The sequence below is a fragment of the Saccharomycopsis crataegensis genome, assembly GCF_037102585.1.
Source record: "Saccharomycopsis crataegensis DNA, jcf7180000000085, whole genome shotgun sequence".
NCBI lineage: Eukaryota > Fungi > Ascomycota > Saccharomycetes > Ascoideales > Saccharomycopsidaceae > Saccharomycopsis > Saccharomycopsis crataegensis.
The window spans coordinates 566,158-581,358 of NW_027043830.1; the positions used below are offsets into that span (position 1 = coordinate 566,158).

General features: G+C 36.9%; 6 protein-coding genes across 6 annotated transcripts; 1 reads left to right on the forward strand and 5 right to left on the reverse strand. All coding sequences in view use genetic code 12, as the record gives it.

Moving 5' to 3' along the window:
* Positions 1-27: 27 nt before the first annotated feature.
* DASC09_049800 (uncharacterized protein) lies at positions 28-2,802 on the forward strand (the record flags this gene model as incomplete). Its single annotated transcript, XM_064998579.1, has 1 exon — positions 28-2,802. One exon carries the CDS (start codon positions 28-30, stop codon positions 2,800-2,802), a length of 2,775 nt encoding a protein of 924 aa, XP_064854651.1.
* Positions 2,803-2,830: 28 nt separating this feature from the next.
* Positions 2,831-4,906, reverse strand: DASC09_049810 (uncharacterized protein; the record flags this gene model as incomplete). Its single annotated transcript, XM_064998580.1, has 1 exon — positions 2,831-4,906. One exon carries the CDS (start codon positions 4,904-4,906, stop codon positions 2,831-2,833), a length of 2,076 nt encoding a protein of 691 aa, XP_064854652.1.
* A 699-nt stretch (positions 4,907-5,605) lies between these two features.
* On the reverse strand, positions 5,606-6,172 carry APT1 (adenine phosphoribosyltransferase APT1; the record flags this gene model as incomplete). Its single annotated transcript, XM_064998581.1, has 1 exon — positions 5,606-6,172. The coding sequence occupies one exon, from the start codon at positions 6,170-6,172 to the stop codon at positions 5,606-5,608; it is 567 nt and encodes a 188-aa protein (XP_064854653.1).
* A 2,451-nt stretch (positions 6,173-8,623) lies between these two features.
* HNM1 (Hnm1p) lies at positions 8,624-10,168 on the reverse strand (the record flags this gene model as incomplete). Its single annotated transcript, XM_064998582.1, has 1 exon — positions 8,624-10,168. The coding sequence occupies one exon, from the start codon at positions 10,166-10,168 to the stop codon at positions 8,624-8,626; it is 1,545 nt and encodes a 514-aa protein (XP_064854654.1).
* Positions 10,169-11,331: 1,163 nt separating this feature from the next.
* DASC09_049840 (uncharacterized protein) lies at positions 11,332-12,789 on the reverse strand (the record flags this gene model as incomplete). Its single annotated transcript, XM_064998583.1, has 1 exon — positions 11,332-12,789. One exon carries the CDS (start codon positions 12,787-12,789, stop codon positions 11,332-11,334), a length of 1,458 nt encoding a protein of 485 aa, XP_064854655.1.
* A 1,058-nt stretch (positions 12,790-13,847) lies between these two features.
* On the reverse strand, positions 13,848-15,056 carry DASC09_049850 (Brix domain-containing protein; the record flags this gene model as incomplete). The annotated part of the gene is made up of 1 exon (XM_064998584.1): positions 13,848-15,056. One exon carries the CDS (start codon positions 15,054-15,056, stop codon positions 13,848-13,850), a length of 1,209 nt encoding a protein of 402 aa, XP_064854656.1.
* Positions 15,057-15,201: the final 145 nt, after the last annotated feature.

Consider the following 15,201-nt stretch of genomic DNA (forward strand, 5'->3'; position numbering starts at 1 on the left):
CTTCCCTATCACCAAACGAATAGCAATATGGATTCCGGTAAGAGGAAAAGGAACAGAGTCGCTCAATCGTGCACTATTTGTCGGGTAAAGAAAAAGAGGTGTGATAAGGTTAGGCCAGTATGTGGATATTGTCAGGAGCATGGATTCTCCGCAAGTTGTCAATATGATGAAGACAGGATACTTCGAGAAACAATTTCAAGGATCCGCAAACCAGATGTAGTCTCATCAGAGACAGAAATACAGAGTTTACAGGCTCAAGTTTCGAACATGAGTCAACATATTGAGAAACTAGAGCTGTTGTTGAGCCAATATTCAGAAGCATCGAGTATCTCTGTAACGTCAAATCATCACCAAATGCAACAACAACAACGCCCGATAATTTCCGAGAAGGATACCATTGATTTCAGCAATAACCTTGTTGTCAGTAGCCGATCAAACTCCTTGGTGTATACGCACCCATTCCATTGGCTCATGCTTCTTCGTGGGGATCTTTTCCAAACTGTTCTCTTGTTTTTGAATCGTTGTTATCGTCACATCAAGCAGAAGTTTAAAGAGGCAGAAATCGACAATGATTTAAGCGTATTGATCAATCCTTTGCCATCACAATTGAATGAAGGATTTAAGAATGATAAATTGCTATTCATTTTAAATTTTCTCTTGGATAAAGAAAGTCCGTTATTCGAACAGAATTCAAAATATGTTACCCAGACATTTGCCTCGAAGCATGCGGTGATTACTTTCCCATCTTTCATTGACAGCTTCTTGTATAATGCGACATCTAGAACATCTTTAATTGAAGAGATCGCCAACATTCTTCCTAAACAACAAAGCCACATCCAATTTCTTTGGAACGTTTTTGAAAGATATGTGTACCCATTTGTGCCAATTTTAAACTTGAAAGCGTTCAAGCGAGACATTGAATTGATCATTGTTGGTCTTAAAATTGATGACAGAAGTACAAATAATGTTGCCAATCATGATGATTTTATTCTGCTCAATATTACATTAACATCGGTCATTGATCTCTCAATGATTGGATGTTTTTTGATAATCCTCCGGATCAGTTACTCCGTACTCCGGTATAATCCTGATTTACTAACTCCCAAAAACCCTATTGAACGGGAAATTGTCAATATTGATAATTTGCAATATATCAGCAGGGAGTATATAACCTTGGCATCGGCCTGTTTTTCCCAAGCAAAAGCGTTCCTCAAACCAAACATCAACGTTTTAAACGCGTATATGTTTATTTATTATTACATCACGTCGGCCGAAGAGCATGCTGGGGCGATTCCATTAGATGAGCGATCTATTCTACTAGGCACAATCCATTCCTTTGCCACTTCCATTGGATTATCACAAGATTGGTCAACTGTTTTAGTTAGGGAGGGCGCACCGCATCCCGGATCAGATTTCCAAGATAAGGAGAGTCTAGTGTACATTACGAGAAAGCTATGGTATTCGATACAAGATTTTATTTGTGATGAGTTTGTATTGGATGCTTCTCCATTGACAAACCTAATTAAGGAGAGCTCTAGTGGGTCAGTGCAATTACCAAAGAAACCATTATTGAAGGCGGGAGCCACTCCACTGATAAATACATTATCAGTTGACCTTGAGGATCAATTGAACCTGTTGATTGACTTGAATTTCGCAAAGAAAAAGGAAGTGAACAAACTAGTAAGTGACATCAACTGTGCCATTGATATTACGGGAGCCACTAAGGTCAAAGACATTTATTGGTGCTATGAAGAGTATAATGAATATCTCATCACTTCATTTGGTGACGCTCATTCATTCTTTACCAATAATGATAATTTCAAATCATTCACGCCAGTGGACTCCGGTAAAAAAATCGTGCTTACTGATATTTATTTGATCACTTTGCATAAAGTGATGCAATTTGAAAGATTTTTGATGATATTTTCGTTGAAATTGAAACTCACTATATGTTTATTGACTCGTTATGAAAACTCCGGGAATCAGGCCCTTTACTCATTCTTTTTACGGGATTTCGTAACCAGTGTTGCGTTAGTGGTGAAAGTTCTAATAAAAGAATACTCTATGAACAACAAAACATTTTTGAATATTAATATTGATGGGATGTCAAATGTTGATTTGAAAAATTTTAATTTCAGAATTACGCCAAAATTCGAAAAACTTGTGAGAATTGTATTATCTTGTGGCTTATCTTTATTGCTCCGAATTTTCATATCAATATTCTTACTCCATCATCGAGTCAGAGAATTATCATTCGATCATGATCCGTTGAATTTGCAAGCACTGGAAACTCTTATTGAAAAAATCGAATGTTTTATTAAATTCAGGAATATTCTTTTTCAGAGTATGGACATAATTTTCAAAGGACACTTTGAGAAGCATATTCGATTTTATTATTATGGGCTCAAGAGTCTTTTCCCGTTCTTGGTGACATTGATAGAATACAGAAACCTTGAAAAATTAATGACCGAAAATCCTGATGCCGATAATTTTGAGTTCTTCAATTTTCTTTTTTCCTACAAAAAGCTCAATGGGGGGCATCTAAGTGATGATTCCTTACCCACAACTGGGCGTTTCTTTGATAATGAATATCCTCTCGTTCAAATTCCCGATGATTTTTCACTTTTAAAATTTTCCCCTTCAGTTTTGCAAGCTTATCATGAAATATTGGAAAGTAACGCCAGTGTTCTAAATGAATTGCAGAAAATTATTGATTCCGATGAGTTATATCACACTATCAAACAAGAAGATTCGCCAGATTTTTTGCAAACCCTTGAAAAATTCTTCAAAGAAGGTACCTGATAAAGAAAAAAAAAAAAAATTCACCAAGTCAACTCTGTCCTCCTTTTCGTCTTTTGAAACGAAATGTATCTTCTTCATTATTTGTTTTTATTGCAGTAGCCCATTCACCTTGTTGAACATCGTTGATAATTTTGACTGCGTTGGTATCGTCATCAATCAATAACTGAGAAGACAGATCATCAAAATCCTCTTCTTCTTCCTGTGGTAGCCATACGTTTTCTTCCTCCAAATTTTCAGGATCACTTGACATGATAGTACCGCAATCATTCAATACTGCCGCTGTAAACTCTTTAAATGGTTCCCAAAGTTTTTGTGAAAGGTGAACTTCGATAATCACGAATTCTTTGATTCCACGACACATTATTCTTAATGATGGAACGGCGTTCATCCATTGAGCTTCCAAGATTTTCCCAAAAAATCCTTCATCGGTATCATGGTTTTTATGATTAAAATTCACCGATAATGGTATAGTTGAAGATATTGGCTTTATCACCAAAGGCCGCGACCAATGTGAATTCCAAAGAATCAAGGTTTCATCGGTGATAATTAATAGTAGTCCGGGAATTGTTGGATGCCAATTTAGCTGTCTGATGTCCGAGGATGCGTAAACAACACTTAGCAATGGATAATTAGTATTATTAATGTTCCAAATAAATGCTGCTCTAGAAATTGATTTGGCTTTAGTGGCCACCAAATTTTGTAGTTTTGTGAGGTAATCGACGTAAGAAATCGCAAATTCTTGATTTTTGAGTTTCATTATTCCCTGAAATTTTATCTTGTTCTCTTGTTGAATGATTTCCATTCCTCTCTCTTTGGAATTTTGGGGCATAATATATGATTCCCCTACAGTAATTTTCTCCATTGAGCCCGTAATATCTTGTTCCCAAATTACTAATTCTCTGGATGCATCTTCTAAAAGTACCGTATTTCTATGCTTCAATATCATGAGCTCCAGAATTCCCAAATTCGTAGTGTAAATTCGTACATTTTCTTCTAAATCCCCTAAGAGTATCAATTCAATGATAGTTTCCAACACTTTATGATTATTATCAACGTTCTTTTGCCCGAGTACGGATAGAGACATGACCCCCCATGTCAATAAGGTGTTCACCATTTTTACTTCGCATTGCAATATCGGGTGACCAATATTACTGCTTGGTATTTTTCCAATTCCAAATATATTATAGAGAGAAATCATTTCATCAACAACACAAAGCCACTTGCCGGTCATCGACCAAGAAATAAATGCTGGCGATCTAGGTAATCTGAATTTTCCCATTGGAACAAGTTCTTCAACGTCGTATTGGCGCCTTAGAATGGTAAAATGGCGAATATATTTCACTCCACTATCTGACAGCCCTATCGAGATAATTCCAGGACCGTTGTTACCAGAAGTAGTAGAACGTCTCAAAATTTCCAGACTTTGAGGCTTGGGGAATTCATATACGAAACGTGCTGGTGAATCATCAATCTTTAAAATTTTGCAAACCAAATCAAATTCATAGAATATTACTAGAAAGTTACAACCGTTCTTTCCGTGAGGATCACCAATCCATTCAGTTTTGATCATTCGAAAGTCTTTTCGAGTATCACCATTTATTGATAGTTGGAATTCATTATTGGCAACGCTGAACACATGAATGGTATTGAATACTTTATCAAGAACGGAGATTTTATAACACCTAGACGAATAATTATTGTTTAATTCCCACAGTAATTGAAAGTCATGCTTGTTGTTGGTAGTTGTTTCATCCCTAGGTTTAGGGATTTCTTTAGCGCCATTGTTCATTTTGAATGAGCCTTTTATGGAATGGCGCTCCAAAAATTCCTCGACCTTGTTAATTGGTGCATCATTTTCATGCTTTTTTAAATCAATTTTCTGCAGCAATTTGCTAAGATTCTTTTCAAGAATAATTGAGTAACTGTTATTTTCAATCGATCTAACAATAAGCTTGTACTGATCTTGTAATTGAAAAATGTACGCCAAATATGAACCGCATGGCGACACTACCGGACGAAATCTAGATCTGAGAGTATTCAGGAAATGTAGTGAACTGCTTCCCGGAGACCTCCTCTCAAAGAAATTCTTAGGATGATGATTCATTTTATGGTACGTTTAAACTGAATGCTTTTGTTTATGTCGTCTGTTTTTCTGTGAATTTTTCTGGTGATGATTCATGTTTCTGAACCTCAGTACACTATTTCGCAAAAAAAAAAAAGAAATAAATAAATAAATAAACAATTCAGATATTTCAAGAGTCGCGTTCGTTCTATCAAACGATATATCTTGGTCAATGTTAGGAATATTGAACAATAACAAATCTGAGGACTTCTGAATGTGGTCAGGTGGCATGTCACATGCGCATTCCACTTTAGTGTATAGGAAGAACCATTTTCACAATTCATCCCTTTCCAGCCACCAAGAATGAATTATTTTTTCATTTTGATTAAATTTTTAGTCGATTTCTCCTGTATTATTAGCTTTTCTTTTTCTTTTTCTGTTCAATCAGATCGATGTTCTATAACCTATATTACATCATTATTCTTTTGAAAGTGCCAGTCCCTTGGGTTAATGGCATTTATTCCTGAATTTCCTCTGTACATCATCACCACTAGATCGAAACGTTACGTTGCAAAAAAAAAAAAATTATTAATGTTTTTAGCTCATATTATTATTAAATTATTAAACAACAGAGAAAAACGAAAAAATTAACAGATAAACAAAAATAGCAATGGAAAATAATTATACAGAAAGCCGCCTAAAAAAAAATCTAACCAACTTTTTTTTTTTAAGAGAATAATCTTATTGCAATTTCTCGGTTTGGCCACTCAATAAAGTGAAAGTGTTGGCTTGCAACTTGTCTCTACCCTTCAAGAAATCTAATTCCATGACGAACAAAAATTCCAAGATCTTGGCGCCTTCGTTCTTTAAAACTAATTCCCCGGCAGCTTGAGCACTACCACCAGTGGCCAAGATATCATCGACAATAAGGACGGTACTACCAGATTTGATAATGCTGTCTTGCATTTCAAAAGTATCTTCACCGTATTCTTTCTTGAAAGTGACTTGATGTGTCTTACCTGGCAATTTACCTGGCTTTCTAACTGGGATGAAACCAGCACCGAGGGCAAGAGCCAAAGTTGGGCCAAAAAGAAACCCACGAGATTCAAGACCAACCACATAATCGATCTTTTGGTTAGGAAATTGTTGCTTCACATGAAGAACAAAAGCATCGATGAGCTTCTGGAAATCTTCAGGGTTTGAGAAGATTGGGAGGAAATCTTCAAAGAGAATACCTTCTTTTGGGAAGTTTGGATATTGTTTAAGACATCCTTTAAGATAAGTAGAAAGAGAGGCCAATTCAGACATATTTTGTAAAATGTTATTCTGATTATTTATTTAGAGTTGTATTACCAAAGGGATCAGGATTTAGAAAAAATTAAAATTTTTGGGATACCGAGGAGAAAAAAAAAAGAAAGAAAAAAAACCACGACTTTTCCTCTTTTCAGGTCAGACATTCATTTTGGCACTAAAATGATGAAACCTGACTGTACTAAACCCAGTAACAAATAAATTATGTTTCCATTTCAGATTTCTTACTAAATGAGCCGCCAGCATTATATTGAAACTGAGTTCTAAAAACAAAAAAATTAAAATGAAGAAAGTCAAATAAAGAGTTGTTTAACAACTTCAATGCACTGGTCTCACAGAGATTCGAACTCTGGATCCTCAAGGAGTGAACTTGATGCGGTACCACTGCGCCATAAGACCGGTGTGACACTTTAATTTTTGTGTTTATATGACCAAGTCAAATTTTTGCTTACGTAATCAACTTGATTTATATCATTACTACTGGGAGCTGAATAGTCGATCAAAAAAAAAAAAAAAAAAAAAAAAATAACAAAAACAATAACAAAAAAAAACATTTTATTTAAATACTAATAATTATCACTAAAGGGTTTTTCACCATATGATATGGTTTTCCCTAACATATATAATGAGCATTAGCTTATAAGATTTTACATAGATATATATAATTATATATTTATTAATAAATTGAACTTTGAAGGAAAAAAAAAATAATCGATGACTAATGCCAATAATCACAAAAATAGCTTATAAAGTATTATTGGTTTTGAAAAAAGGTATTTGAAAGTAAAGAGCACTCTGTTTATTATTTTCGCAATATATTGGGTACTCATTTGATACTGTTATGGGAGGTTCTGGTGTTTTTATGAATGTTTGGTTATTCATGTCCCTTTAGAAACGGGCATTCGTAGTACAGTGATCTTGAAGCGTCTGCGCTTTTCATATTGGCATGTAATGCTATATATATATGTATATGAGTATAAGTAATTGAAAATGGCGAGATAGAACACAGACTATATGATGACTTTTCTTCATAACATTTTGTATCATGTTGGGGATTGTTGACGATTGTTTCGACACTAATTTGATGCCTTCTCATCTTCCATACCTCTCCAAAAACAAAAAGAAGAACAAGTTGAATTATCAACTTTAACACTTGTCTCACAGACATTCGAGCTCTGGATCTTCAAGGAGTGAACTTGATGTGGTACCACTACGGCATAAGACCCGTGTGGAAGTATAAGAGAAGGGAAATATCTCAAATGAAATGTCTTGTAGCCATAATAATTTTGAGTGCCAAAACCCTTCAACAAAGACCTCCATCTCAGTTCATGATGCTCCTAGTGATGACTAATTCACTAGCGATTTCATATCATATTTACACATTGTACCTTTTTTCCTTAATAATCTTGATTTTTGAGTTTTTTACCGCTGATGTGATTAATCCTTGAACCAAGAAGTGTGATGTTGTAAGAAAGTTATAGTATTTTACTTTACCTATTAGAAAGACCGACATGAAATGCCTGGCTTGCATGTTATTTAGAACCTCTATGACTCGTTAATATTCAATTCATTCATTTTTAGTTGAGTTAAGTTTGAAATTTGTTAATAGTGACAAATAACTATGCTATTAATATGCGCATGGAATCTTGTTATTATCTCTCACTGATAGTGAGCAATGAGGAAAAGATGAAGTTCCAATTTGATTTTTTTGCGATTTTGGCTTGGTTTTACACTTGATTTTGGCTTGATTTGATTTGAAATTGAAATTGAAATACCAATTTATTGAACAGATCACCTACTCTTTCGCCAAGGGCCTATTGACTCACATAAATCAGTCTAAATCATACAATCACATTGCACTTTTTTCCCTTGATAATTTCGATTGTCAATTTTTTATCAGTGATGTGACTAGTTAGTGTACTGTTCACACTAACAGGGTGGCTATCAACACTTTGTAATACAGATGACAAAAGCACGCTAAAAGTACACTGGAAAGCAAAATATTCACTATTTATCAGGGGAAAGATATCCTTTTCGGTGTCCTTTCAACTAAAAGTACATAAAAATTCAAAATTGGCAATCTCTACTTTGTAATAGCAAGTTTTATATCAAGTGTTAATTGATATTACAAGATAAGCGCTATTTCACATTGATATCATGATCAAAGAGAATTCTTTTTATCGTTCACAGATGAGTCTCTAGAAAATGCTTACACCTTTAACAAAAATAAAATTAGGCATAATTATCAATATTGATTTTTTTTTTGTAAGCAATAGTAAAACCGGAATCAAATAAAAGAAAAAGAGCTTTATATAAAGAGTCTAATAAAAGAATTAAAGTGAGCCAAGAATAAACCCAATAAACAAAATTCAAAAGCGACAATTAGAAACAAAAAAAGAAAAATAACAAGAATATGAAGAAGAAAAAAAAAGAAATGATATACAAAATCTATTCGTTTTCATCATAGTAGTATTTTTCAATATCTTTACAGAATTTTTCCTTAGCTTCGACCCACCAATAAATAAGGAAATATAATGTGAAAAACACAAGCACCACCGACATATAATTCATGTTGGAGGCCTCCGCAGGTAAAGTGAATGGGAAAGAATAGATGACAGTGGCAAATAACGCCCACAATATTGTGATTACATTACAAACAAACCCGATTTTGCCTAACCAGAATGGACCATGTTTGATATTAGAACGACCGTACCAAAGTAAACAACAAACTGGGATCATGTAACTAAGCAACAAGAAAGTGATACAACCAACGACAAGAGAATTGTAGGCGGTGTAACTGGCTAAATAAAGACAACCAACAAGAGCACAAAGCACAGTAGACATGAAATGGGCGTTGACCGGAAGATTACTTTTTGGATCGATACGTTTCCAGTATTTGGAAAATGGAATACCGTCATCTCTAGCAAAAGACCAACAAAGACGGGCTTGCCAAGTATGACAAGCAACATTACAGCCGACACCAGTGACGAAAAGTAATACCCCTAAAAAGATTGCTCCACCTTTGTTACCAATGGATTGGTAATATATTTGAATAATTGGAGAATTCACATCGGCAAGCACCGCGTCAAGGTTCTTAATGGAATAGAACATGGCAATAACGTAACAAAAGGAAGTAACAAATCCAATAGCCACAGTAGCCATGATGGTGATTGGAATGACTCTTTCCGGTTGCAAAGCTTCCTCAGCCATGTGGGTTGCGGAATCTAAACAAGAGAAAGACCAGTTTGGATTGATGAGACCTAAAATAAAAGCCATCCCAAAACTATTCCAACCAGTGCCATTAGAGAAGTCGGTGAAGACAAAGGAGCTAGAGTTATAATCACCCAGAGAACAAGCAAGAACAGTGATGGAGATGACCACAAATGAAGTAAGTGAAATGTAAAAAGATGCTTGCGATACAGCAGGCAAGATTTTGCCGAAATAATTGAACCAGAAAATCAAGAAGTTCAAGATCTGGAAAATTACAAACACTTGCCAACGTTGATATTCATAAGAAGGGTGGGTCATCCCCCAGAAACCGACGATGAACTGAGCGATAGAAATGGTGACGGATGCACTAGTGAAAATTGACCCGACCCAAGCCAAGGAACCAGTTAAATATGATAAGAAACGGGAGTATTTTCTTGGAGCGAGCTTGACAGTCCAATAAAATTGACCTCCAGCATTCGGATACGCGCTGGCCAATTCAGAAAGAGTAATACCGATACAAGTAGAAACCACAGCAATGACAATAATACCATAGACAATAATAAGAGGACCACCGGAGGAAATACCCGTAGAAAGACTGGCGGAAATACCGAACCACGAGTTGGTTAAGGAGAATGCAGTACCAAGGATGGCTCTTAGACCAAAGTTCTTCTTCAACACCGGTTCAAACAGGGTTAAATCGTCGGTGTTGGTGAGTTCTCGGGGAGTGGGCGACGGGATTCTGTCTGAAAATTTTTCATTTTTGGAAGCCTCTTCTTCTGACATTTTGGGAGGAGGTTTTATTATTGGCGGAAGTGGAATCAAAAGCCAGAGATATTCGTTGGACGTCCTATGAGGGTTGAGGATTGTTCAAGATGTACAGTTAAAAAGAGAGTATGAGGGATCTGGGTGAAATTTTATAGCGAGCGGTGATAATAAATGTTGGAAAACTTCCTTCGCTGCAGGTGCCATCATGACGGATCTTTTCTTTGTTTCTTTTTTGGATTTTTCCCCATCAAAAATCGCATGTGAAATGGTAGAAATCGAGAGTGAGTCGATGTGTTGACAGATTGAGATTAAAAATGGAGTGAAAAGGGAAAACAGTTTGTTTAGATAAATTACGGTGCTCCATCGTATCTATGTGCCAGGGTCTCCAGGATCCTTTGATACTCTGCACAAACCATTGCAACAGAAGAATAATCCTTGCCGTCCGTACCGTACCTTCCGCGGCGGTCCGCGTGGTGGCGTGTGGAAGTTCTAAATTTTTTGCACATGTTAGCAGGATAAGGCCAAGAAGACCGGCCCCGTTCTTGTTGGGTTTGGTTATCTCGATAAGACAGTTAGGCCAGGGCTTATCGTGTGACGAATGTATCTAGTGTAACGGTCTCCATTGTACGATGGTTGTGGGTGGTTATTCTGTTAAACAGTCACAGAATACCCCTATTATTTACCACTCCCTCAGCTGAACACCATAGATTTATTCATGAAATGATCCCCCCCCCCTAAAATATCAGAAATCTTAACGCATTTTACTGATGCATTTTACTAGTTTCGTTATTATTATCCTTCTCTTCGATCTTCAACAGTTTTTTTTTTTTTGTACGATATGGTAAGCCGCCAAAGATTGTGCCGCTAGCATATATGCTCCATACAATATATTGACCCCAATGACTTTTCCAATGAAAATACACGTAAGAGCAGCTTAAGACATCAGCTGCCTTGACATTATCTGTAACATTAGATATTCCAGTAAGTTTTTCAAAATTAACTCTACAAATCATGGAAGAGGAGAATTGAAATGAGGAAAATATATTTAAGATAGAAAGAAAACAAGAGTGTTGGAAGAAACGAAGAAATAAAAAAAAAAGTACCAAAGCACTTTATGCGAAAGGTATCTAATATACGGCAATAGAAACTAACATTGAAAACATCATTTCAAGCTAATATGTCTACTCATCAGAACGGGAACAACCAGAGAGAGCAGTGATAGCAGCTGGACAAACAACTTGTTCGTAAGTGACATCTGGATTGTCAGCATTTTCAAACCAGGTGAATCTGAAATCACAACCGGATTGCAAAGTATCTGGAAGGTCAGCACATTCTTCTTCAGAGGAAACACCCCCGTATTGAGCGCCCCAAGAATAAGAAGAACCAAATTCACTTGGACAGCCAGAAGTGAAAATACCAGCACCACCACCTGGAAGTTGCAAATCGAAATGGGATCCAGAAAGATCGCCACCAGTGTTAGTAACTTGAACCACCATGCTCTTTCCAGCAATGGCGGTATTGGTGAAAGTCAACTTGTAGCAGGTACAAGCCAAGGTTTGGTCGGTGGCACCTTCAATCGAGGCAGCAGCGAAACCGTAAGCCAAATCATCACTAATAGCCCATGGTTGTTGATCAGGGCACATGAAAGCGTCACCACCAATGCAACCAGAAGTGGAGAAAGTTTGACCAGAGAATTTGTTACCAGAGGCATCACAAGCGTAAACTGGTTGGGAGACAGCACTCAGCTTACCGCTCCAACTGTAACTTGGCAAACAACAATCATAGTAGCGAGTAGTGACACCAGAACCACTGAACCCTCCAGAAACGGTTTTAAGATCAACTGCAGCAGAGCTGGTCGAAGTGGCAGATGAAGAAACAACAGAGGTAGACAAAGTGGCCACTGCAGAAGAAGAGGTGGAAGAAGCGCTGGTTGTATAGGTACTGTCATCAGAAGATGAGGCAAAAGAAGAAGAAGAAGATGAAGATGATGATTCGGAGGAAGCAGAGGAAGAAGCAGAGGAAGAAGCAGAGGAAGAAGCAGAGGAAGAAGCAGAGGAAGCAACAGTGGTGGTTGGAGCAACAGTAGAAATACTAGAGGAGTATTCTAAAGTTTGGGTACTTTTAACAGTGGTAGAGTATTTTTCTTCATGATTGCTAGAAGTAACGTTGTCAGATGAAGCTGATGTGCTATAAATTTCGACTGCGGTGCTATTTGAGTAGCTGCTAAATGAAGCAGAAGATGAAGCAGCAATAGCAGATTGAGGACTACTTTTAGTAGTGACAGTCACTTGAACAACATCGGTGGTGGCAGCGGAAGAGTGGGAGTGTCCGTTACTGCTATACCAGTCAGAAGAAGTGGCGACACATTGATAGTAGTATGGGTTTTGTGATTTACAGTAGGCACCAGAAGCACATTCCGTGGCTCCTGTCCATCCATAACCACCACATTGGTAGTACAATTGGGCTTTGCCTTCGTGAAGAGTGACGTTAGCAACAAGAGTAGAAGAGGTCACTGCAGGGCCAGAAGAAGAGGCACTTAAGGAGGTTGGATACTCGAAGGAAGTACCATTGGTGGAGTTGGTGGCTTGGACACCAAGGAAAGCAGCAGCAACAGCAAAGATAAAGGAGTGACTAATCATTTTTCTAAAGAAAATGCAACTTATTGGAGAAAGGAATGAATGAAGTTGGTATTGTTCAGCTTGTAGAAGAGAAAAGAGAAAAAAATGGATTTCCAATAAAGGATATTTAGGAGGAAAAGATGTGTATATATATAGATACCATCTCTATTGTCATTGCTTTGGCGGATCTCGTTTTCTCCTCAAAGAGTACTACTGTTTGAACATTCCACAACGTCAAACTTACTGGTGCAGAAATTCCACTGAAACTAATAACTTTGCAGAAATCAGGATACTTGGTGCACTTGCCAATCTTAAACAAGTTTGTTCCGCTCCGTTTTTTAATATTTTAATATAAAGAGAAACAAATAAGAAACTCAAGAGAAAGAGAATATATTAAACATACTTAGTAATAGTTGTACTCAGTATATTATATTTCTCTACTTTTCCGTGGTTCGATTTCATCATCCTTATTGCGGTGATATGCAATATCAGCATGAGCATTCTCACTTAATGCCGAAATATGAGGGATCCCTAACAAGTCTCAGACAGCTGAGCGTGGATCCAGGGGTCTAACTTGTACATATTGGTAGCATCAGGGATATCTGGGGGGACATTTTTTACTGAAATCGCTGCTAAATTAGAGCCACCGAGTAAGACATGCTAGAAAATCTACATGAACGCACATTGTGCTAAAGTCTAAATGTTGGAAAATTCCTGGCTTTGACAAACAAACCGATCAATTGTTATAACTAGAACTGTATCTCAAAAAAGATGCAATAAGACGAACAGACAATACTGTGAGGCCTCTCTTCAAAAACAGGAGTAGATATTTTTAGACGGTGGCTTGTACGTACGTTTCGGTAAAAAAAAAAAAAAGCAAGCCTCCCTGCCATCTTGGACAGGAATTGTGGATTTCTTTGGATTTAAAAATAAACCACAAAATATAAAATTAAACCACTCTGATCGGGGAGTTTGGACTGAGACAAAATGATTAATAAAAAACAAAACAAATGGTGATCTACAGTATTTAAATTTATCAACAAATAATGCAACTCAACATGAAATTCTATAATATACATTCAATCACTGAAAAGTTCTTCATCAGATTCTTCCTCTTCTTCACTTTCCTCACTCTCGTCACTAACATCTTCGCCATCGGCTAATCTTTTTTCACGTTCTTCCTTTTTCTGTTGACGACGCAATTTTTTGGCTTCCTTCTTTTCTTTCTTAGCTTGCACGTTAGCATCTTGTTCTTTTCTCCGCTGGGCCTTCAACTTACGACGTACCGCATGTCGTTGTTCAAGCTTATTAACTTCCGCATTGGTCTTCTTGACAAGGCCGTGGTATAACACTTTACCACTACAAACATCATCTTCAATTTTAATAAGTTCAAGTTTCAAACGTGGCCCAATTTCTGTCAATTTGACAGCTTTCTTTTTGGTTTTCAGTTCTGGTTCCTGTTGCTGTTTCTCTTGTTTGAAATGTGGATTATTTTCACTGATTTGCACAACTTCATCGTCGTCAACCTCCGATTCACTGGTGAACCCTGCACCATTAGCATACGGATCCAACACAAAATCAGCAACATCGGCAACTTTCCCTAAGTTAGGCAATTTCTTATGGGAATTTTCTTTGGCATTGATCAATTTTTTAATCGATTTGGAAAGGTCCACCGGTTTAGTGTTGATGCTATAATGACGTAAATCGATTTCCCCATCCTCGCTTCTGTTTAAAATCAACACTCTCTTGATGGAAGAAACTTTCATGTTTTGTGGTTGAATTGGCGGGAACATACTTTGTAATAATGTAATGGTTAATTTTTCGTGGGGTTCTGCTTTGGCAGGACTGGTGAACCCATTGAGCACCAATAATGGTGGGTTAGCATATTCCGAAGACGCTTTGTCCAAACTTTTTGGATGACGCAAAATACGTCTGACATCTTTACACAATGAATAATTATTGACTTTGAAAGTGATGGTTGGACCATGAGGAACACGGGTCAAACGCATATTCACGGTCCCGGCATCAGATTGACTGAAAACAAGCATATGAGACACCCCAAGTGGACCAGCCATGACCACGAAGTCTCTGAGTCTGTTGGATTTACGTTCTTTCAAACTAATGGCAGTGTGTGGTTGCATGACATTCCTCATATCGCTAACAAGCTGAGTAACTGAATGGTTTTTGAGGGCATCACCAACAGCAATTACCATCGAACGAGGAATTTTCGCAAGATCTTCCTCACTTGTCTTAACATGGGTATGTGTTTTTCTTCTATGACGAGCCATAATATAAATAGATTATTATTGTTATTATATGATCCAGTTGATGATAGATAGATATCAGTAAAAAGAAGTGTGATATGAAAAATTTCTTTACAAAGAAAAATTTTTGAGAGGAAAAAAAAAAAAAAAAAATAAAAAAAATTATGTC